Raw genomic sequence first — 23,816 nt, 5'->3', positions numbered from 1 at the left:
CTACCCTCAGCAACCACTGCTGCTGACTCTGTGACACAACCGCCTGACAGAGGCTGAGTGCATATTTAATATAGCTCCTTCCTCGTGAAGCAGACTGATGGCCCACTGACGATGAGGTTCCAATGCTTGGATAGATTTGGAGGGTGTTGAGTACACCCCAAACAGATTGGCCACTAATACTGGCAAGCTGCATACTGGAGCAGGCAGGGAGGGCAAACAGTGGACTCTGAAGAGTTGGGAGCATGGCAGCAGTGTTGATTTGATTTATTAGTTGGGAAAAGCAACATGAGGACACTGCACAGGAGGAACATTATCTTCAGCATAACAGAATGCAGCAGCTCCAGACGAGACAGCACTTAATGGGCCCTCATTTCAAATAAATGGGAACTGGGTACAGTGACCCTTCACTGTCTGTAAATGTGTTACCGCTCAAAAAGCAAGCAATCTCCATCTCACCTTAGAAACAAATGTTTGTTTTTGTTTCTTCACTTTTGCAGTGAATAAAAGTTTTCAACCATTTGAAGGCTTTCCAGTTTGCATGGTCCCACATTGAACAACACTTTAGGTGGCAGTGGACATTGGGGAAAGAGTAGCACTCACTAGACAAGGTCGGGGGCACCGTGGCTCGGTGGTTAGCACTGTTGCCTCACAGCACCAGAGAGTGGGTTCAATTGGCCATTGGCCATTCCACAACCACCAACCTTGGGCAACCGTCCACATGGAATTTGCTCATTCTCCCCATGTCTGTATGGATTTCCTTCAGTTTCCTCCCACAGTCCAAAGATATGCAGGTTAGGTGGGTTAGCCATGTTAAATTGCCCTGTAGTGTCCAAGGGTGTGCAGGTTAGGTGGATTGGCCATGTTAAATTGCCCTGTAGTGTCCAAGGGTGTGCAGGTTAGGTGGATTGGCCATGTTAAATTGCCCTGTAGTGTCCAAGGGTGTGCAGGTTAGGTGGACTGGCCATGTTAAATTGCCCTGTAGTGTCCAAGGGTGTGCAGGTTAGGTGGATTGGCCATGTTAAATTGCCCTGTAGTGTCCAAGGGTGTGCAGGTTAGGTGGACTGGCCATGTTAAATTGCCCTGTAGTGTCCAAGGGTGTGCAGGTCAGGTGGGTTAGCCATGTTAAATTGCCCTGTAGTGTCCAAGGGTGTGCAGGTTAGGTGGATTGGCCATGTTAAATTGCCCTGTAGTGTCCAAGGGTGTGCAGGTTAGGTGGATTGGCCATGTTAAATTGCCCTGTAGTGTCCAAGGGTGTGCAGGTTAGGTGGATTGGCCATGTTAAATTGCCCTGTAGTGTCCAAGGGTGTGCAGGTTAGGTGGATTGGCCATGTTAAATTGCCCTGTAGTGTCCAAAGGTTTGGAAGTTAGGTGGATTGGCCATGTTAAATTGCCCTGTAGTGTCCAAGGGTGTGCAGGTTAGGTGGACTGGCCATGTTAAATTGCCCTGTAGTGTCCAAGGGTGTGCAGGTTAGGTGGACTGGCCATGTTAAATTGCCCTGTAGTGTCCAAGGGTGTGCAGGTTAGGTGGATTGGCCATGTTAAATTGCCCTGTAGTGTCCAAGGGTGTGCAGGTTAGGTGGATTGGCCATGTTAAATTGCCCTGTAGTGTCCAAGGGTGTGCAGGTTAGGTGGATTGGCCATGTTAAATTGCCCTGTAGTGTCCAAGGGTGTGCAGGTTAGGTGGATTGGCCATGTTAAATTGCCCTGTAGTGTCCAAGGGTGTGCAGGTTAGGTGGATTGGCCATGTTAAATTGCCCTGTAGTGTCCAAGGGTGTGCAGGTTAGGTGGATTGGCCATGCTAAATTGCCCTGTAGTGTCCAAGGGTGTGCAGGTTAGGTGGATTGGCCATGTTAAATTGCCCTGTAGTGTCCAAGGGTGTGCAGGTTAGGTGGATTGGCCATGTTAAATTGCCCTGTAGTGTCCAAGGGTGTGCAGGTTAGGTGGATTGGCCATGTTAAATTGCCCTGTAGTGTCCAAGGGTGTGCAGGTTAGGTGGATTGGCCATGTTAAATTGCCCTGTAGTGTCCAAGGGTGTGCAGGTTAGGTGGATTGGCCATGTTAAATTGCCCTGTAGTGTCCAAGGGTGTGCAGGTTAGGTGGATTGGCCATGTTAAATTGCCCTGTAGTGTCCAAGGGTGTGCAGGTTAGGTGGATTGGCCATGTTAAATTGCCCTGTAGTGTCCAAGGGTGTGCAGGTTAGGTGGATTGGCCATGTTAAATTGCCCTGTAGTGTCCAAGGGTGTGCAGGTTAGGTGGATTGGCCATGTTAAATTGCCCTGTAGTGTCCAAGGTGTGCAGGTTAGGTGGATTGGCCATGTTAAATTGCCCTGTAGTGTCCAAGGGTGTGCAGGTTAGGTGGATTGGCCATGTTACATTGCCCTGTAGTGTCCAAGGGTGTGCAGGTTAGGTGGATTGGCCATGTTAAATTGCCCTGTAGTGTCCAAGGGTGTGCAGGTTAAGTGGATTGGCCATGTTAAATTGCCCTGTAGTGTCCAAGGGTGTGCAGGTTAGGTGGATTGGCCATGTTAAATTGCCCTGTAGTGTCCAAGGGTGTGCAGGTTAGGTGGATTGGCCATGTTAAATTGCCCTGTAGTGTCCAAGGGTGTGCAGGTTAGGTGGATTGGCCATGTTAAATTGCCCTGTAGTGTCCAAGGGTGTGCAGGTTAGGTGGACTGGCCATGTTAAATTGCCCTGTAGTGTCCAAGGGTGTGCAGGTTAGGTGGACTGGCCATGCTAAATTGCCCTGTAGTGTCCAAGGGTGTGCAGGTTAGGTGGATTGGCCATGCTAAATTGCCCTGTAGTGTCCAAGGGTGTGCAGGTTAGGTGGATTGGCCATGTTAAATTGCCCTGTAGTGTCCAAGGGTGTGCAGGTTAGGTGGATTGGCCATGTTAAATTGCCCTGTAGTGTCCAAGGGTGTGCAGGTTAGGTGGATTGGCCATGTTAAATTGCCCTGTAGTGTCCAAGGGTGTGCAGGTTAGGTGGACTGGCCATGTTAAATTGCCCTGTAGTGTCCAAGGGTGTGCAGGTTAGGTGGATTGGCCATGTTAAATTGCCCTGTAGTGTCCAACAGTGTGCAGGTTAGGTGGACTGGCCATGTTAAATTGCCCTGTAGTGTCCAAGGGTGTGCAGGTCAGGTGGTTTGGCCATGTTAAATTGCCCTGTAGTGTCCAAGGGTGTGCAGGTCAGGTGGATTGGCCATGTTAAATTGCCCTGTAGTGTCCAAGGGTGTGCAGGTCAGGTGGATTGGCCATGTTAAATTGCCCTGTAGTGTCCAAGGGTGTGCAGGTCAGGTGGATTGGCCATGTTAAATTGCCCTGTAGTGTCCAAGGGTGTGCAGGTCAGGTGGATTGGCCATGTTAAATTGCCCTGTAGTGTCCAAGGGTGTGCAGGTCAGGTGGATTGGCCATGTTAAATTGCCCTGTCGTGTCCAAGGGTGTGCAGGTCAGGTGGATTGGCCATGTTAAATTGCCCTGTAGTGTCCAAGGGTGTGCAGGTTAGGTGGATTGGCCATGTTAAATTGCCCTGTAGTGTCCAAGGGTGTGCAGGCTAGGTGGATTGGCCATGTTAAATTGCCCTGTAGTGTCCAAGGGTGTGCAGGTTAGGTGGATTGGCCATGTTAAATTGCCCTGTAGTGTCCAAGGGTGTGCAGGTCAGGTGGTTTGGCCATGTTAAATTGCCCTGTAGTGTCCAAGGGTGTGCAGGTCAGGTGGTTTGGCCATGTTAAATTGCCCTGTAGTGTCCAAGGGTGTGCAGGCTAGGTGGGTTAGCCGTGGTAAAAATGTGGGGTTATGGGAATAGGATGGGGAACTGGGACGCTGTTTGGAGGGTCAGTGGGCTGAATGGTCTCTTTGTGCACTGCAGCGATTCTACATTTCTGTGAAGAAATAGATTAGGAGAAAGTGAGGACTGCAGATGCTGGAGATCAGAGTTGAAGAGTGACACTGGAAAAGCACAGCCAGATCAGGCAGCACCCGAGGAGCAGGAGAATTGACGTTTTGGGCATAAGCTCTTCATCAGGAATGAGGCTTGTGGGCCAGGACAGCTGGGAGGTGGGGAGGGGGAAGGTAGCTGGGAATGTGATAGGGAGACGAAGGTGGGGAGGAAGTGGTAGGTCGGAGAGGAGGGTGGAGCGGATAAATGGAAAGGAAGTAAGATGAACAGATAGGACCAGTCAAGGGGCAGATTTGGAGGCTTGGAACTGGGATAAGGTTGGGGAGGCGGGGGGAGGGGTATTGAGGAAACTGGTGAAATCCACATTGATCCTGTGTAGTTGCAGAGTCCTGAGGCAGAAAATGAGGCGTTCTTCCTCCCGGTATCGGATGGTTAGGGTTTGGCGATGGAGGAGGCCCAGGACCTGCATGTCCTTAGTGGAGTGGGAGGGGAGGTTGAAGTGTTCAGCCACAGGGCAGTGGGGTTGGTTGGTGCAGGTGTCCCAGAGATGTTCTCTGAAACAGTCGCACAAGCTGACATCCTGTCTCCCCAGAGTAGAGGAGATCACATCGGGGTGCAATGGGAACAGAAGAAAATGTGTGGAAGTACAGATAACTTTCTGTTGGATGTGGAGGGATCCTTTGGTACCTTGGACAGAGGTGAGGGGGGAGGTGTGGGGGCAGGTTTTGCACTTCCTGTGGTGGCAGGGGAAGGCGTCCGATGGGGAGGGTGAGTTGGTGGGGTCTATGGACCTGACAAGGGAGTTGTGGAGGGAATGGTCTCTCTGAAATGCTAATAGAGGTGGGGATGGAAATATATTCCGAGTGTTGGAGTCTGTTTCCAGGTGGTGGAAGGTGATGCGGTGTATACAGAGGTTGGTGGGCTGGAAGATGAGCACCAGGGGATTCTGTCCCTGTTGTGATTGGGAGGATGGAGGAGCAGAAATTGGAGAAGGTGTGCTGGAGGGCATGATTGACCACGTGGGAGGGGAAATTGCAGTCTTTGAATAAGGACGATATCTGGGATCGTCTATGGTAGAATTGGTCCTCATGAGAGCAGATGCAGCGGAGGCAAAGGAATTGGGAATAAGGGATGGCGCTTTTACTGAAGGCAGGGTGGGAGGAGGTTAGTCCAGGTAGCTGTAGGAGTTGGTGCATTTGTAATAAATGTCCATATTTAATCGATCACTGGAAATGGAGATGGAGAGGTCCAGGATGGAGAGGGAGGTGTCTGAGATGATCCAGGTGAACTTGGGGGAGTAGGGGGAGGTGGAAGTTTGTGAAGTTGAGGAACTGTTCAACTGCCTTGTGGGAGCACGAGGAGGCATCGATACAGTCATCAATGTAGTGGAAGAAAAGGTGGGGAATGGCGCCAATGTAGCTGCAGAAGATGGACTGTTCCACGTAGCCAATGAAGAGGCAAGCATAGCTGGGGCCCATGTGGGTGACCATGGCTACCCCTTTGGGGTAGATTCTCTGATTCTCCTCCTCCTTGGATGCCGCCTGACCTGTTGTGCTTTTCCAGCAACCACACTCCATTGTAAAGAAATAGATGACATGGTTGTAAGGACGGATGATTTAGATGGTTTGGTTCATCAATATGAATATGTTAGTGATTGTGTCCTTATATTTGCAATAACGTGTCAAACTTAGTGCCCTCAGAACGGTTTCTGTTTGGCTCTTCCCACTACCCCACCCCCATACTTGAACTGTGAAGGGCAGCTTCAGACTGAAAGCATTGACCTGGTGCCCACCTGGGCATTACAGCTGGCAATAGGGATCCCAGGAGGTTTCACCAGTCACAAGCACTTCCACCTGTGTTAAGGTGTGGGATTTATGGACGTACAATTATATCACTTATTTTGGAAATTAGATTTATTATGCCTGGCATGTGGATTTTGATCTGCTTGGTTGAGGACATTCAATAATTAGCTTGTCAGACTTAACTTTTTCTTTAATTGAGCTTAGACTTTCTCAGTTTCAAATAACACCTTCAATGTTCTAATCAAACACTTTTGGTCTGGAACTTTCAAGCTAAAACCCTTACACTGTGGTAACAAATGGGAGACAGGGAGTTTCTGGAGTCAAGCTGGGAATGTAAATGCATCATGAGGATTTTACGATTGGAGAGATCTTTTGGATTTAAAGAATCAGGAAGCGATTTTGCTCGGAATTCATACATTGGAAAGCTTTAGGGTTTAATTAATAGAAATTCTGGTTGAAGTTAGATGTGAGAAGAATTTCTGCTGGAGAAGTCAGTTCAGATCAATCAGGGAATAAGTTACCACAGTGTAAGGGTTTTAGCTTGAAAGTTCCAGACCAAAACATTGAAGGTGTTATTTGAAACTGAGAAAGTCTAAGCTCAATTAAAGAAAAAGTTATCAACTTTTTTATTTCACCCTGGGTCTTTTTTTTATTGAGTTTAAGTTTTGCCGCCTGCCATGATGGGATTTGAACCTGGGTCCCCTTTGTACCTCAAATAAAACAAAGAACTACGGATGCTGTCGATCTGAAACCAAGTAAAAACTGAGGTCTGCAGATGCTGGAGATCACAGCTGAAAATGTGTTGCTGGTTAAAGCACAGCAGGTTAGGCAGCATCTCAGGAATAGGTCATCTGAAACCAAAACAGAAATTGCTGGAAAAACTCAGTGGATCTGGCAGCATCTGTAGAAAGAAAGCAAAGTTAAAGTTTCAAGTCCAGTGACTCCTCATCAGATGTTAACAACCTCTCAAGGCATGAAGAAAGATCGCTGAACTCAATGTCAACTCTGGTTCTCTCTCTGCTGGTAGATCTGCTGAATATTGACAACACTTTTAGTTATTACTGGACAATGTTTAACAGGCATTTGGACGAATACATGGATAGGAAAGGTTTAGATTGATATGGGCCAAGTGCAGGGAAATGGGGTTAGCTTGAATGGATGTTTTGGTCAACATGGATCAGCTCAGGCCAAAGGGTCCTGCAGCACAGAGACAGGCCCTATGTGCAATTCTGGTCTCCTTCCCATTGGAAGGATGTTGTGAAACTTGAAAGGGTTCAGAAAAGATTTACAAGGATGTTGCCAGGGTTGGAGGATTTGAGCCACAGGGAGAGGCTGAACAGGCTGGGGCTGTTTCCCCTGGAGCGTCGGAGGCTGAGGGTTGAGCTCTATAGGTTTGTAAAATCATGAGAGGCGTGGATAGGATAAATAGGCAAGACCTTTTCCCTGGAGTCGGGGAGTCCAGAACTAGAGGGTTTAGGGTGCGAGGGGAAAGATATAAAAGAGACCTAAGGGGCAACATTTTCACGCAGAGGGTGGTACGTGTATGGAATAAGCTGCTAGAGGAAGTGGTGGAGGCTGGTACAATTACAACATTTAAAAGGCATTTGGTTGGTTATGTATTGGAACGGTTTGGAGGGATATGGGCCAAGTGCTGGCAAATGGGACTAGATTAGGTTAGGATATCTGTACAACATGGACAAGTTGGACCGAAGGGTCTGTTTCCTTGCTGTACATCTCTATGACTCTAAGTCAGATCTCAGACTGAAATCTGGCGTGATAGAGAGTATTGTGTTTGAGCTAGTTTTAATGAGGTGATTTTTCATTGAATCTGGAGAATAATGCAGATTCAGTTTAATAATAAAAAGTAACAAATAGCATTCATGCTGGACAATGACCATCTCCAAAAGTGAGAACCAAACCATTGTCCCTTGATATTCAATAGCATTACCATCACCGTATGCCCCACTATCAACTTCAGGGGGGTTATTATTGACCAGAACTAAACCAGACTCACCAAATAAACACCGTGGCTAAAACAGCAGGTCAGAATCCTGCACCAAGTAACACCTCCTGACCTCCTAAAGCTCGTCCATCATCGACAAGGCCCAAGGAGAGTGGTGGACTACTCCCTGCTGTATAAGGCAGTCAGTACCTGTTAGGGTTAACTGATGGCATAAAGATTATCTCTGCCCAACAGGATAAAAAAGTTATAAAAACCGTATGGTTAGAATAAAGATGCTCGATTTATTTAAGTGGATAAAGACTAATGAAAGCTACACACAGAGAATTTGGGAAATAGCCCTTCATAAAGTGCAAAAAACTAGTCTACCTGGTGATAGAGCAGGCAGGCAGTTGGGTATCAGGATGACCAGATCAGTCCCAGATCAGACCAGGTGGAGGATACTGGATGCGCTGAATGGGCTGTTTTGGCTCTTATGTCTTATAGTCTAAACAACTATACTTGAGATGAGATGATCAGAGTTGTAGTTGCTCAGTTATCTATAATCTATGTTTCAATCTAAAAGGGTAATTATTGTTGTCTCGATGTTTCACAAGATGAAGTGTAACAGGCTATGTTAAGTAGAATGTCAGAAACTTTAACTTTTTTTAATCAAGATTGAATCTCTCTTCTATCAAATACCTCATGTGTAGGCATCCCTTCTCATTTGCTAGACTAATGCCAAGGAGGAGGATTGGGTTCAGGGAATCTGTCCAAGGCATCTCAGATGGTTCCAGCAACTTCAACCACACACCATCAGACCAAGAATTTGAAATGTTACTCCCTTTCACTCACTTGGATGAGTGCAGCTTCAACAATGCTCAGCATCAGCCAAGACATAGCAGTCGGGGGAAGTACCTGTCAGGAACAAGTTGAATCTTTTGGAAACAGTAGAGACAGATGACACTGCCAGTCCGCGAGGCGGCCAGGTCTGTCAATCAGAAGTTGGCGTGGAGGTAGAGCGGAAGAGTCGGACATCACACAGAGCCGTGGTAATAGGGGTCTCCATCGTGAGAGGAACTGACCGGGGTTTTTGTGGCAGCAGGCGGGACTTAAGGATGGTGTGTTGCCTTCCTGGTGCCAGGGTTAAAGACAGCACAGACAGAGTGCAGGACATCCTCAAGGACGAGGGTGAAGAGCCAGAGGTGGTGGTACATGTCGGCACAAATGATGTCGGGAAGAAGAGGAGGAACATACTACAGCGGGACTTCGGAGAACTAGGAAGAAGGCTGAAAAGCAGGATGTCCAGGGTGGTTATCTCCAGTTTGCTTCCAGTTCCTCGGGCTGGTGAGACCAGAAACAGGGAGATAATGGACTTGAACGTGTGGCTGGGGAACTGGTGCAGGAAGCAAGGATTTAAGTTCTAGGATCACTGGGGCATGTTTTGTGGTAAGCATAAATTATACAAGAGAGACGGTTTGCACCTTAATAGGTTGGGGACCAGCATTCTGGCAGGCAGGTTTGCTACTGCAGCACAGCTACGTTTAAACTAAGTAGCGGCGGTGGAGGGGGGGGGGAGAGACAAGCTGGATGTTTAAGAAGGAAATTTAAGGGAAAGTTAGAACAAGGAAAGTCAAGAAAGACAACTGTATCAATGAGGCAGAAAACTCAAAAAGGGATCATGCTGTAAGGTTGAGTGAAAAACTAGTTGACGGGAAGGGTGAGGGCAGTAACAAATTAAAAATACTATACATGAATGCACAAAGCATTAGAAATAAGATGGATGAGCTTGAGGCTCTTTTGGAAATTGGCAGGTACGATATTGTGGGGATAACTGAGACGTGGCTTCAAGTGGACAGGGCCTGGGAAATGAATATTCAAGGCTACATGTGCTTTCGTAAGGACAGACTGACGGGCAGAGGGGGTGGGGTGGCCTTGTTGGTAAGGGATGATATTCAGTCTCTTGCGTGGGGGGAGCCTAGAATCAGGGGATGTAGAGTCAGTGTGGATAGAGCTGAGAAATTCTAAGGGTAAAAAGACCCTCTTGGGAGTTATCTACAGGCCCCCAAACAGTAGTCTGAATGTCAGATGTAAGTTGAATCAGGAGCTGAAATTAGCCTGTCGCAAATATGTTACTACAGTTGTTATGGGGGATTTTAACATGCAGGTAGACTGGGAAAATCAAGATGGTATTAGACCTCAAGAAAGAGACTTTGTGGAGTGCCTCCAAGATGGATTCTTAGAACAGCTGGTGCTGGAGCCTACCAGGGAGAAGGCAATTCTGGATCTGGTATTGTGTAACGAACCAGAATTGGTCAGGGACCTCGAAGTGAAGGAGCCATTGGGAAGTAGTGACCATAATACAATAAGCTTCAATCTGCAAATTGAGAAGGAGAGGGTACAATTGGAAGTGACAATATTTCTGTTGAATAAAGGGAACTATGGAGCTATGACGGAGGAGCTGGCCAAAGTTCAATGGTGCAATACCTTAGCAGGGATGACAGTGGAGGAACAATGGCAGGTATTTCTGGGTATAATGCAGGAGATGCAGGATCAGTTCATTCCAAAAAGGAAGAAAGATCCCAGGAGGAGGCATGGGATGCCGTGGCTGACGAGGGAAGTTAAGCAAAATATAAAGTTAAAAGAGAAAAAGTATAACACAGCAAAGATAAGTGGGAAAGCGGAGGACTGGGAAGCTTTTAAAGAACAACAGAGGATTACTAAGAAGGAAATGTGCAGAGAAAAAATATAAGGGAGGATAGTAAAAGCTTTTTTAGGTATGTGAAAGGCAAAAAAATGGTTAAGACTAAAATTGGACTCTTGAAGACAGAAACAGGGGACTATATTACAGGGAACAAAGAAATGGCAGCAGAATTGAATTGTGTTCACTGGGGAAGACTCAAGCAATCTCCCTGAGGTAACAGTGGCTGAAGGACCTGAACCGAAGGGAATTTATATTTGCCAGGATTTGGTGTTGGAGAGACTGTTAGGTCTGAAGGTTGATAAGTCCCCGGGACCTGATGGTCTACATCCCAGGGTACTGAAGGAGGTGGCTCGAGAAATCGTAGAGGCATTGGTGATTATTTTCCAGAGTTCGATAGATTCGGGATCAGTTCCTACGGATTGGAGGGTGGCTAATGTTGTACCACTTTTTAAGAGAGGTGGGAGAGAGAAAGCAGGAAATTATAGACCAGTTAGTCTGACCTCAGTGGTGGAAAAGATGCTGGAGTCTATTATAAAGGATGAAATTATGACACATCTGGATAGTAGTAACAGGATAGGTCAGAGTCAGCATGGATTTATGAAGGGGAAATCATGCTTGACTAATCTTCTGGAATTTTTTGAGGATGTAACTCTGAAGATGGATGAGGGAGATCCAGTAGATGTAGTGTACCTGGACTTTCAGAAAGCTTTTGATAAAGTCCCATTAGTGAGCAAACTTAGGGCACATGGTATTGGGGGCAAAGTACTAACTTAGATTGAAAGTTGGTTGGCTGATAGGAAACAAAGAGTAATGATAAACGGCTCCATTTCGGAATGGCAGGCAGTGACCAGTGGGGTACTGCAGGGATCAGTGCTGGGACCGCAGCTTTTTACAATATATGTTAATGATATAGAAGGTGGTATTAGTAATAACATTAGCAAATTTGCTGATGATACAAAGCTGGGTGGCAGGGTGAAATGTGAGGAGAATGTTAGGAGATTACAGGGTGACCTGGACAGGTTAGGTGAGTGGTCAGATGCATGGCAGATGCAGTTTAATGTCGATAAATGTATGGCTATCCACTTTGGTGGCAAGAACAGGAAGGCAGATTACTACCTAAATGGAATCAATTTAGGTAAAGGGGCAGTACAGAGAGATCTGGTGCTCTTGTACACCAGTCAATGAAGGTAAGCATGCAGGTACAGCAGGCTGTGAAGAAAGCTAATAGCATGCTGGCCTTCATAACAAGAGGGATTGAGTATAGAAACAAAGAGGTTCTCCTGCAGCTGTACAGGGCCCTGGTGAGACCACGCCTGGAGTATTGTGTGCAGTTTTGGTCTCCAAATTTGAGGAAAGACATTCTGGCTATTGAGGGAGTGCAGCGTAGGTTCACGATGTCAATTCCTGGAATGGTGGGACTAACTTACGCTGAAAGACTGGAGCGACTGGGCTTGTATACCCTTGAGTTTAGAAGACTGAGAGGGGATCTGATTGAGACATATACGATTATCAAAGGATTGGACACTCTGGAGACAGGAAACATGTTTCCGCTGATGGGTGAGTGCCGAACCAGAGGACACAGCTTAAAAATACGGGATAGACCATTTAGGACAGAGATGAGGAGAAACTTCTTCACCCAGAGAGTGGTGGCTGTGTGGAATGCTCTGCCCTAGAGGGCAGTGGAGGCCCAGTCTCTGGATTCAATTAAGAAAGAGTTGGATAGAGCTCTTAAGGATAGTGGAATCACGGGTTATGGAGATAAGGCAGGAACAGGATACTGTTCAGCCATGATCATATTGAATGATGGTGCAGGCTCGAAGGGCAGAATGGCCTACTCCTGCACCTATTGTCTATTGCTTGATTGACACCTTGTCCAGTACATTTCACATTCACTTTCTCCAGGATAAAAAAGGGTATTAAAATGGGTGGTTAGGTAGGAAGAACAAAGGAGTTAAATTATTTTTAAGTGGAAAAGGCCTGCAGAAATCTACAGCACCAAGGATTCGAGTGTTAGTCCTGCATAAATTGCAAAAAGATAGTATACTTGGTAAATAGGGAAGGCAGGAAATTGGGTATGAGGCCTGTGACCAGCGGAGTGTCACAAGGATCTGTACTGAGTCCACTGCTTTTCATCATTTATATAAATGATTTGGATGTGAACACAAGAGGTATGGTTTGTAAGTTTGCAAATTGATGGTGTAATGTATAGTGAAGATGGTTATCTTGATTGATAGATTAAAAGATTTATTAATCTCGAAGTACGACAGGATCTTGATCAGATGGACCAATGTGCCAAGGAGTGGCAAATGGAGTTTAATGTAGATAAATGTGAGGTCATGCACTTTGGGAGGAAGAATAGAGGCAAGGACTATTTTCTAAATGGGGACAGAATTCAGAAGTCTAAAGTGCACAGAGACTTGGAAGTTCTAGTCCAAGATTCTCTCATGGTTAACTTGCAGACTGAGTGAATTGTTCGGAAGGCAATGCAACAATGGCATTTATTTTGAGAGGACGTGAATATAAAAGCAGGGATGTATTTCTGAGGGTCTTGCAGGCTTTAGTTAGACCACATTTGGAGTACTGTGCACAGTTTGGGGCCCCATATCTCAGGAAGGACGTACTAGCCCTGGAGTGTGTTCAGAGAAGGTTCACGAGAATGGTCCTAGGAATGAAAAGCTTAAATATACTGAGTGACCTGGCCTCCACAGCCTTCTGTGGCAGTGAATTCCATAGATTCCTCACTCCTGGCTGAAGAAGTTTCTCCTTATCTCTGTTCTAAAACGGCTTCACTTTATTCTAAGGCTTTGCCCTTGGGTCTTAGTCTCTCCTTCCAAGGGAAACATCTTCCCAACATCTATTCTGTCCAGGCCATTCAGCATTCTGTACGTTTCAACCACATGCCCTCTCATCCTTCTAAACTCCATTGAAGTAGACCCTTCATCCCATCGAGTATCCTCCACCAATCAATATGATTGTGAGGTGATCTGATCATCCTGATACCCAACTGCCTGCCTTCTCTATCACCAGGTATACGAGTTTTTTGCACTTTATGAAGGGCTATTTCCCAAATTCTGTGTGTGTAGCTTTCCTTAATCTTTATTCACTTAAATAAATCAAGCATCTTTATTCTAACCATACGGTTTTTATAACTTTTTTATCCTGTTGGGCAGAGATCATCTTTATGCCATCAGTTAACCCTAACAGGTACTGACTGCCTTATACAGCAGGGAGTAGTCCACCACTCTCCTTGGGCCTTGTCGATGATGGACGAGCTTTAGGAGGTCAGGAGGTGTTACTTGGTGCAGGATTCTGACCTGCTGTTTTAGCCACGGTGTTTATTTGGTGAGTCTGGTTTAGTTCTGGTCAATAATAACCCCCCTGAAGTTGATAGTGGGGCATCTGTGTGGAGTTTGCACATTCTCCCCGTGTCTGCGTGGGTTTCCTCTGGGTGCTCCGGTTTCCTCCCACAGTCCAAAGATGTGCAGGTCAGGTGAATTGACCATGCTAAATTGCCTATAGTGTTAGATGCATTAGTCATGTAGGGGTAAGTGTAGGGAAATGGGTCTGGGTGGGTTGCTCTTAAGAGGGTCGGTGTGGACATGTTTCCACACTGTAGGGAATCTAATGTAATCTAATCTAATCTAATACAGTGATGATGATGATGCCATTGAATATCAAGGGACAGTGCTTTGATTCTCTCTTTTGGAGATGGTCATTTTCTGACATGAATGCTATTTGTTACTTTTTAACTATTAAACTGAATCTGCATTACCTGCATACTTAAGACAGAGATAGATGGGTTCTTAAGTATCAAGGGGATCAAGAGTAACAGGGAGAAAGTGGGAGATTGGGGTTGAGAAACTTATCTGCCATGATCGAGTGGCACAGCAGACTTGATGGGCGGAATGGCCTAATTTCTGCTCCTATGTCTTATGGTCTTAGGATTTATACAATTAATGGTAGGGCCCTGGGGAGTGTCGCCGAACAAAAGGACTTCAGGGTGCAGGTGCACAGTTCCTTGAAAGTGGAATCACGGTTTGACAGAGTAATGAAGAAGGTGTTTGTCTTCATTGGCCAGTAGAGTACATTGAGTAGCGGAGTTGGGAGGTCATGTTACGGCTGTCCAGGGCGTTGGTTAGCCACTTATAGAATACTACATTTAGTTCTGATCTCCCTATTTAGGGAAGATGTTGTGAAAGTTGGAAGGGTGCGGAAAAGATTTACAAGGATGTTGTCAGGGTTGGAGCTATAGGGAGAGGCTGAATAGGCTGGGAGTGTTCCTTGGAATGTTTGAAGCTGATGGGTGACCTGATAGAGGTTTATAAAATCATGAGAGACATGGATAGGATAAAAAGACGAGGTATTTTCCCCAAAGTAGGGGAATCCAAAACAAGACGGCAACATGTTTAAGGTGAGAAGAGAAAGATTTGAAAGGGATCTAAGGGACAACTTTTCCACACAGAGGGTGGTATGTGTATGGAATGAGCTTCCACAGGAAGTGGTGAAGGCTGGTACAATTATATTTAAAAGGTATCTGGATGGATACATGTATAGGAAGGGTTTGGAGGGATATGGGCTGGGTGTTGGCAAATGGGACTAGATTGGGTTGGGATATCTGGCCGGCATGGACAGGTTGGACCGAAGGATCTGTCAGTGTTGTACAGCTCTATGATTCTATGTTGATCGTATCAATAAAACATATACTTGATGACGATTACATGATAAACAACATCATGTTGAACATGAGCCTCTCCGTATTAGACCACCTTGTGGCTTCCCTTTACCACACAAGACCAGTCAGGCACGTTATACACCAATCAAGGAGGAGGATGGCAATAGATTTACCTCATGGAGCTGTCACAATAATGACAACTGTAAAAATCCATCATGTAATATCATTTACCACAGACTCCTCTCTCTCTCTCTCTCCCCTGCCAGTTACTCCTCTCTCTCTCTTTCTCTCTCTCCCCTGCCAGTTACTTCTCTCTCTCTCTTTCTCTCTCTCCCCTGACAGTTACCTTTTTCTCTCTCTCTCTCTCCCTCCCCTGCCAGTTACTTCTCTCTCTCTCTTTCTCTCTCTCCCCTGCCAGTTACTTCTCTCTCTCTCTTTCTCTCTCTCCCCTGCCAGTTACCTCTCTCTCTTTCTCTCTCTCCCCTGCCAGTTACCTCTCTCTCTCTCTCCCCTGACAGTTACCTTTTTCTCTCTCTCTCTCCCTCCCCTGCCAGTTACTTCTCTCTCTCTCTTTCTCTCTCTCCCCTGCCAGTTACTTCTCTCTCTCTCTTTCTCTCTCTCCCCTGCCAGTTACCTTTCTCTCTTTCTCTCTCTCCCCTGCCAGTTACCTCTCTCTCTCTCTCCCCCCTGCCAGTTACCTCTCTCTCTCTCCTGACAGTTACCTTTTTCTCTCTCTCTCTCTCCCCTGCCAGTTACCTCTCTCTCTCTCTCTCCCCTGCCAGTTACCTCTCTCTCTCCCCTGCCAGTTACCTCTCTCTCTCTCTCTCCTGACAGTTACCTTTTTCTCTCTCTCTCTCTCCCCTGCCAGTTACCTCTCTCTCTCTCTTTCTCTCTCTCTCCCCTGCCAGTTACCTCTCTCTCTCTCTTTCTCTCTCTCCCCTGCCAGTTACCTCTCTCTCTTTCTCTCTCTCTTCCCTGCCAGTTACTTCTCTCTCTCCCTCTCTCTCTCCCCTGCCAGTTACTTCTTTTTTTCTCTCTCTCCCTCCCCTGTCAGTTACTTCTCTCTCTCTCTTTCTCTCCCCTGCCTGTTACCTCTCTCTCTCTCTCTCTACCCCCTGCCAGTTACCTCTCTATCTCTCTTTCATTCTCTCTCTCCCTCCCCTGCCAGTTACCTCTCTCTCTCTCTGCCCCCCTGCCAGTTACTTGCAGTTACCAGCAATGTTCCGCAAGGATCTGTTTTGGGACCATTGTTGTTTGTCATTTTTATAAATAACCTGGAGGAGGGGCTAGAAGGTTGGGTGAGCAAGTTTGCGGATGATACGAAAGTCGGTGGAGTTGTTGACAGTGAGGAAGGATGTGGCAGGTTACAGCAGAATATAGATAAGCTGCAGAGCTGGGCAAAAAGGTGGCAAATGGAGTTCAATGTCGCTAAGTGTGAAGTGATTCACTTTGGTAAGAGTAACAAGAAGATGGGGTACTGGGCTAATGGTCGGATACTTGGTAGTGTGGATGAGCAGAGGGATCTTGGTGTCCATGTACACAGATCTCTGAAAGTTGCCACCCAGGTAAATAGTGCTGTGAAGAAGGCACATGGTGTACTGGGCTTTATTGGTAGAGGAATTGAGTTCCGGAGTCCTGAGGTCATGTTGCAGTTGTATAAGACTCTGGTGTGGCCGCATCTGGAGTATTGTGTTCAGTTTTGGTCGACATACTATAGGAAGGATGTGGAGGCACTGGAACGGGTGCAGAGGAGGTTTACCAGGATGTTGCCTGGTATGGTAGGAAGATCGTATGAGGAAAGGCTGAGGCACTTGGGGCTGTTTTCATTGGAGAAAAGAAGGTTTAGTGGTGACTTGATAGAGGTGTACAAGATGATTAGGGGTTTAGATAGGGTTGACCATGTATGGAGTCAGCTATTACGAGGGGACATAGCTTTAAATTAAGGGGTGGTAGGTATAGGACAGATGTTAGGGGTAGATTCTTTACTCAGCGAGTCGTGAGTTCATGGAATGCCCTGCCATAGCAGTGGTGGACTCTCCCTCTTTATGGGCATTTAAATGGGCATTGGATAGGCATATGGAGGATAGTGGGTTAGTGTAGGTTAGGTGGGCTTGGATCGGTGCAACATCGAGGGCCGAAGGGCCTGTACTGTGCTGTATTTTTCTATGTTCTATGCTCTACTTCTCTCTCCCCCCGCAAGTTACTTCTCTCTCTCTCTCTCCTGCCATTACTTCTCTTTCTCTCTCCCTTTCTCTCTCTCTCCCTTGCCATTACTTCTCTCTCTCGTCAGTTTCTCTCTCTCTTTCCCCCAGCCAGTTACTGCTCTCTCTCTCTCCCCTGCCAGTTACTTCTCTCTCTCTCTCTCCCCCAGCCAGTTACTTCTCTCTCTCTCTCCCCTGCCAGTTACTTCTCTCTCTCTTTCTCTCTCTCCCCCAGCCAGTTACTTCTCTCTCTCTCTCCCCCAGCCAGTTACTTCTCTCTCTCTCTCCCCCAGCCAGTTACTTCTCTCTCTCTTTCTCTCTCTCCCCCAGCCAGTTACTTCTCTCTCTCTCTCTCCCCTGCCAGTTACTTCTCTCTCTTTTTTCTCTCTCTCTCCTGTCAGTTCCTTCTCTCTCTTTTTTTCTCTCTCTCTCCCCCAGCCAGTTACTTCTCTCTCTCTCTCTCCCCTGCCAGTTACTTCTCTCTCTTTTCTCTCTCTCTCTCTCTCCCCTGCCAGTTACTTCTCTCTCTTTTCTCTCTCTCCTGTCAGTTCCTTCTCTCTCCCGCCCTCCCCTGTCAGTTCCTTCTCTGTCTGTTTCACCTAGTCCTGTGTGTGCCCTCTCTGTCCTGTTCCTGCACTCTTACTGTTGACTGGGTTGCTTTCCTCCTACTTTCTGTGGTGTGTGTGTGTGTGTGTGTCGGCCCATTTGAGCCGGGATCTCCTCCCCAGCCTGACGTCAATATCCCGGGGCGGTGCACACACTCACACCCTCAGACAGTGGGGCAGAGGCTCGGAAAGCAGCTGGACGGTCCGGAGTGATGGCCGGTATTCTGGCCTTGCAGAGTCCGCACTGGTTACCCAGTCATGTCCAGGTCACCGTGCTGAGAGCCAGAGGCTTAAGAGCTAAAGGCAAACACAACAGCAGCGATGCGTTTGCTATCATCCAGCTGGGGAAGGAGAGATACTGTACCTCAGTGCAGGAGCAGAGCCGGGAGCCCGAATGGAAGGAGGAGTGTATCTTTGAGGTACTCCCGGACTGGCTGCTGGAAGCTGAAGGAGGGGGACATGCAGCAGGCAAGGAGCTGCTCATCACCATCATGCACAGGTCGCTGCTGGCCATGGACAAGTTCCTGGGACAGCTCGCCCTGCCCCTGGCTGCAGCCTACCAGCAGAAGACCAGCAGGAAACCCGAGTGAGTTCACCCCCCGACACCCCTCCACCTTCCCACCCTCCCCTCCTTCCTTCCCAATCCCCTCCCAACTCCACCTTCCTTCCCACCCTCCCCCAGAAGGAGTAGGGTCTGCAGGTGCTGGAGATCAGAGTCCAGACCGTGTTGCTGGAAAAGCGCAGCAGGTCAGGCAGCATCGCGCCATCCCCATCAATAACGTACCTTATCCCCCACACACCCCCTCCCCTCCGCATCACCCCCCTCCCCATCACCCATCATCACCCCTCACCCCAATCCCCATCACACCCCCTCCCCTTCCCATCACCCATCATCACCCCCCTCCCCATCAACCCCCACACCCCCTCCCCATCAACCCCCACACCCCCTCCCCATCAACCCCCACCCTCCTCCCCATCAACCTCTCCCCATCACCCCCCCCACCCCTCCTTCCCATCACACCCCCACCCCTTCTCCCCATCACACCCCCACCCCCTCTCCCCATCACCCATCATCCCCTCCCCATCGCCCCATCACCCATCATCCCCTCCCCATCGTCACCCCCTCCCCATCGTCACCCCCTCCCCATCGCCCCCTCTCCCCATTGCCCCCCACCCCCTCTCCCCATCACCTCCAAACCCCTCTCCCCATCACCCCCCCAACCCTCCCCACCCCCCTCACCCCAACCCCCATAACCCCCACCCCCCTTCCCATCACCCCCCCACCGTCCACCCCCTCTCCCCATCACCCCCACCCCCTCTCCCCATCACCCCCACCCCCTCTCCCCATCACCCCCCCATCAACTCCATCACTCCCCACCCCCTCAACTCCATCACTCCCTCATCCCATTGCCCCTTGGCCCCTCACCCTCCACTCCCTCCGCCGCCACCCACCACTCCCCTCCACCCTCACCCCCCCCACACCACCCCCTCACCGCCCCTCTCCCCCTCCCCTTCACTCCCCCTCCCCTTCACTCCCCCACTCCCTCACCCCCTCAACCCGCCTCCTCATCACTCCGCCTCCCCATCACTCCCCAACCCCCTCCCTCTCCCCTCAGACCCCCATTCGCCCCCTGTTCGCCCCGCCCTCGTTCACCCCCCTCTCGTTCGCCCCCCGTTCACCTCCCCCCTCGTTCGCCCCCCCTCGTTCGCCCCTCCCCCTTGTTCGCCCCCCCCTCACCCCTCATTCGTACCCCCCCCCCCCCCGCCACCCCTGCCCCCTGCCCCTGCATACCAAACCCCACCAGCTGCCAGCGGTGATGGAAGGCTGGTGAAATGGCTGAAGTTGGAAGGGGGTTATAGTTACAAAGTGCAGTGGGGAAGGTGCAGTGGCGATGAATGGAGAGCCAGTGCCTGTGTGTAGTTTCCCGGAGTCTGTGGAATGGGTCTTGTGTGGAGGCCCCTACATGGGGCCAGGTCTCACTCGTACACGCTTCTTTAAAGTGTACTGCAGAAAAACAAACCCTCTCTCCCTGCAGTCCTAGTGGCTCCGGGAGTGGAGCTGTTCCAGCAACTCGCTTCATTGCCAGAAACAGTGTTTTAGGTTTTTTTTGTGGTTTTTAATGAGGGACCCGGGGGAGAAGGGAGTGAACGGGTTTCACTAAGTAGAATGGCTGCATTCCTGGCAACAGAAAGAATTTTCTTGGTGGGAGAAGTGTTCTCGAAGAAGAAAGAACCTGCATTTCTCTAGCACCTTTCTTAACCGCAGGCTGTCCCAAAGTGTCTGAGTGCTCAAATGTTTGGTCACTGTGGTCACACAGCGGTCAGACGGCAAGATCTCACTATTATTAGACAGCAGCTGGATTTTGTGCAAAGGGATAGTTTTTAAAACTTTATTCACAGGATGAGGGCTTCGCTGTCTAGGTCAGCATTTATTGCCCAGAGGGCAATTGGGGGTCAACCACATTGCTACAGGTCTGGAGTCAGGGAAGGATGGCAGTTTCCTCCGTGAACATATGAGGTTTTAACAACAATCGACAATAGATTCATGGTCACCAATGGACTCTTAATTTCAGATATTTATTAATTTCCAATTCCATCCTCTGCCATGCCGGGATTCGAAGCCAGGTCCCCCACAACATTACCTGGGTCCCTGGATTAACTCTGGATTAACAGTCCAGCGATAAGATTATGGGATGTTAGATGCTTCATTCAACCTATTGGATCTGTGCTGCCAATCATTGGGATTTTTGTTTTATTCCGGCATGGAAAGTTGGCAATGCTGGCTGGGCCAGCATTTATTGCCCAGAAGGTAGTTAAGAGTCAGTCACATTGCTGTGGGTCTGGAGTCACATATAGGCCAGACCATGTAAGATTGGTTCACTAATGTCCTTCAGTGAACCAATGGGTTTTTCCTGACAATGGTTTCATGATCATTAGACTCATTAATTGAGTGTAATTTCAACCATCCAAGGTGAGATTTGAACCCAGGTTCCCAGAACAGTACATGTCCTCTGGATTGTTAGTCTAATAATAATACCACTCGACCATCGCCCCCCGCCAGCTTATATCTGATCTGATCATTGTCGTCATCTTTCCCGCCTAATCCCCTTAACCCTGGATTCCGTTACTGGTTTAAAAACCTGTCTCGTTCATCCGTGACCGTGAACATGCAACAGTTGTGCCTATACTGCTAACTGGGAATAACATCTTGTTTGTAATAAAAACAGATACTGGAGAAACTCAGCAGATCTGCCAGCAACGGTGGAGAGAGAAATGGAGTTAACAATACATCTCTAATAGGACTCTTCCTCAAAACGTTAACTATGTTTCTGTCTCTCTTCTGTTCTGCTGAGTTTCTCCAGCACTTTCTGTTCTTATTTCAGGTTCCCAGCATCTACAGTATTTTGCTTCAGTTTTAGGTAACATTTGCAATTTTTAATTTACCTGTGGGAAGTAAGTATCACTAGCTGGGCCCAGCATTTTTTGCCTGTCCCTAGTTGCCCCTTGAGAAGGTGGGGGTGAGCTGCCTTCTTGAACCGCTGCAGTCCATGTGCTGTGGGTTCACTCACAGTGCATCAGGGAGGGAATTCCAGGATTTTGACCCAGTGACAGTAAATGCAGTTACATTGCCAACATTTTAAGCGCTGTTTCTAAAGTGCGATTTTTCTATAATGCGAGGTTGTACAAAAACACAGTTGTCATGCTATTGAAGAACTACCTCTACTTCCAAGTCAGGAGGTCACTTTGGAGGGGAACTTGCAGGGGGTGGTGTTCCCATGTATCTGCTGCCCTTGTCCTTCTGAATGGAAGTGGTTGTGGGTTTTGAAATAGTGGCATCAGAACCTTTGTGTTTATCTTAATTTTATATCTTCTCTTGTCAGTGAACTGTCACTGAAGTATCATACTGGACTTGGTGCCCAGTTCTGTGCAGTGGAGCTTGAACCCACAAATGTCTCGTTCAGAGCAAGAATGTGACCCACTGAGAGGCAACTAGCCATTTGTGCAGCCATGCATCATGTGATGGGGAATTAGGGAGGTACCTGACGTGTCATGGCGAGAGGTTCTATTTTTCTGGAAAGCTCGGTCTCCTTTATAAAAAGGAGGGGACGCTTAGAGATGACTTCATGAAGTGTCTTTAAAGTTATGAAAATGGAGAGTTGTCACCAAAGACCATCAATATAAGACAGTGAGTGCTGAGGGAGGGAGTCAAACACAAAAGCTCAGCAGGCCAGGCACAGGCTGTGGAGAGAAATCAGTTAACGTTTCGGGTCGAGTGACCCTTCCTCAGAAATGAGGGAGTGCTGGGTGGGGAGATTAGGGTTGCTGGGGAGGAGGTGTGGGATGTTGGGGTTGGCTGTTTTTTGGGAGGAGGGGGAAGTGTGTTTGGGCAGTGGTGGAAGGGATCAGGTTCTGGGGATTTTGGTGGCTGTAGGGAGTGGGAGGGGCAGGGAAACAGGGAGAGTGAGGTTGGGGAACGGGGAGGGTGAGGTTGAGGGAACAGGTGTTGAACGGCTGCGGTATGAGGTGTGTGGCCAAGCAGCTCTGATGTCTGATTCGGAGAATCCAGGGTTACGGGGAAAGGAAATTGGACATGAGGAATGTTGGATCAGCCATGATCCCATTGGATGTGGGAAAGACTCAAAGGGCTGAATGGCCTGCTCCTGTTTCTATTTTTTAAGGTGCTGCATACTTTGAGGCAGACAAAAATCAGGCATCTCTGTTTCCAGTTTGTTCTCCTGATTCCAGGGTGACCACTGGCTACCTTTGCTGGCCAACTACAGCCTCCTCCCCTGGGAACCGCAATAATGAGGGAAGCAGACAATGCTGGAGAAACTCAGCAGGTGTGTGGGAAGAAAGCAGAGTTAACATCGAGTCCGGTGACTCTTCATCAGAACTGTTAGTGGCTGGGAATAAGTGGTATTTATGAACCTGAAGTGAGGGCAAAGGGAAAAGGTATGAAAGAGGTAGGTAAGTGAGATTATGGACAGCATGCTGGGACAAATAAAATGCTGAATAAGTGATAATAGGAGCTTAGAGTGAGAAATGGGTTCACTGTGCTCAATCCAACCTTAATATGATAATGGACCTAGGAGTACATGAGAATGGATGACTGTGCTAAAGGCAGCTCATGTCATAACAGAACTGAGTGTGGGTAAAAATATGGAAGGGTGGATTCTGGCTGTAATGTTATTGAATTCAATGTTGAGTGTTAGAGGCTGCAGGGTTTAGTGTTGGCTGGCTGTTTAATATAGATTAGAGTGAGGGTAAACTGTGTACACTTGATGTGCCCCGGCCTTCCCAGCTGTGTTCACTGGGGTAGAGAGTGGGGTTAGCCTCACCCTCTCTGAGCTCCAGGCTCTTAGTCAATCTTGTAGCATTGTTATTGCTGGGCAGACTCAGTCCAGCTGACTCTATCTAAAGGAGCGCGAGAACTTGGCAGTCTCTGAGTCTGTTTGGCTCAGTCACTCATCATGAGCTGTTGCAGCTGAGCAGTATGTACTGCCCTCGTGTTTCTCTTGTACGAAGCTGTCAAGCTGGAGCAGCTTAAAGTAGAGGTTGCCTCCCAGCCCCAACATCCACCACGTTTTGCTCTTTTCTTCCAAGCTCCCTCAGCTAGAGGTTGGAACAGACTGTGAAATGAAAGAAAATGTTGTTCTTGTGTTGAAAGTAACCTCCCAGTGAGGGTGTAGGTGTTGCAACCTTAGGGCTGTGTGCCGTGCAGAGGAAACATTGCATACATAGAAACTTCTGTAATCCTTAATATTGTGTTTCTAAACAGACAGAGTGTGGTTGATACCATTTTTTTCAGTGTGGGTGTACATGGGGTGTGCCTGCAAACTGCTTTCCTGATAGGAATTGAATTCTTCAGTAACCTCAGATCCCATTTCCCCCTTCAGTGTCTCATCTGTTCTCCCTTACTGACACCATCCTCGCTTATACCTGTGTGCATTCCTCTCATAGACATTCACTCTCTTTCAGCTTCCTGAATTCAAGACCCAAA

General features: G+C 48.0%; 1 protein-coding gene across 2 annotated transcripts in view; it reads left to right on the top strand.

Moving 5' to 3' along the window:
* Positions 1–17,863: 17,863 nt before the first annotated feature.
* The window catches only part of LOC132822415 (rab11 family-interacting protein 1-like), a 116,593-nt gene continuing 110,640 nt past the window's right edge, over positions 17,864–23,816 (top strand). For both annotated transcript variants that reach the window (XM_060835871.1, XM_060835818.1), the window contains exon 1: positions 17,864–18,401. In XM_060835871.1, coding sequence (XP_060691854.1) covers positions 18,028–18,401 — 374 coding nt within the window. In that variant the 5' untranslated portion in view covers positions 17,864–18,027. The remainder of the gene's footprint in view (positions 18,402–23,816) is intronic.

This window comes from Hemiscyllium ocellatum, chromosome 1 (genome assembly GCF_020745735.1).
Source record: "Hemiscyllium ocellatum isolate sHemOce1 chromosome 1, sHemOce1.pat.X.cur, whole genome shotgun sequence".
Classification (NCBI taxonomy): Eukaryota; Metazoa; Chordata; class Chondrichthyes; order Orectolobiformes; family Hemiscylliidae; genus Hemiscyllium; species Hemiscyllium ocellatum.
The sequence above is the reverse complement of the archived record's forward strand: the minus strand, read 5'-3'. Positions and strand labels throughout refer to the sequence as shown.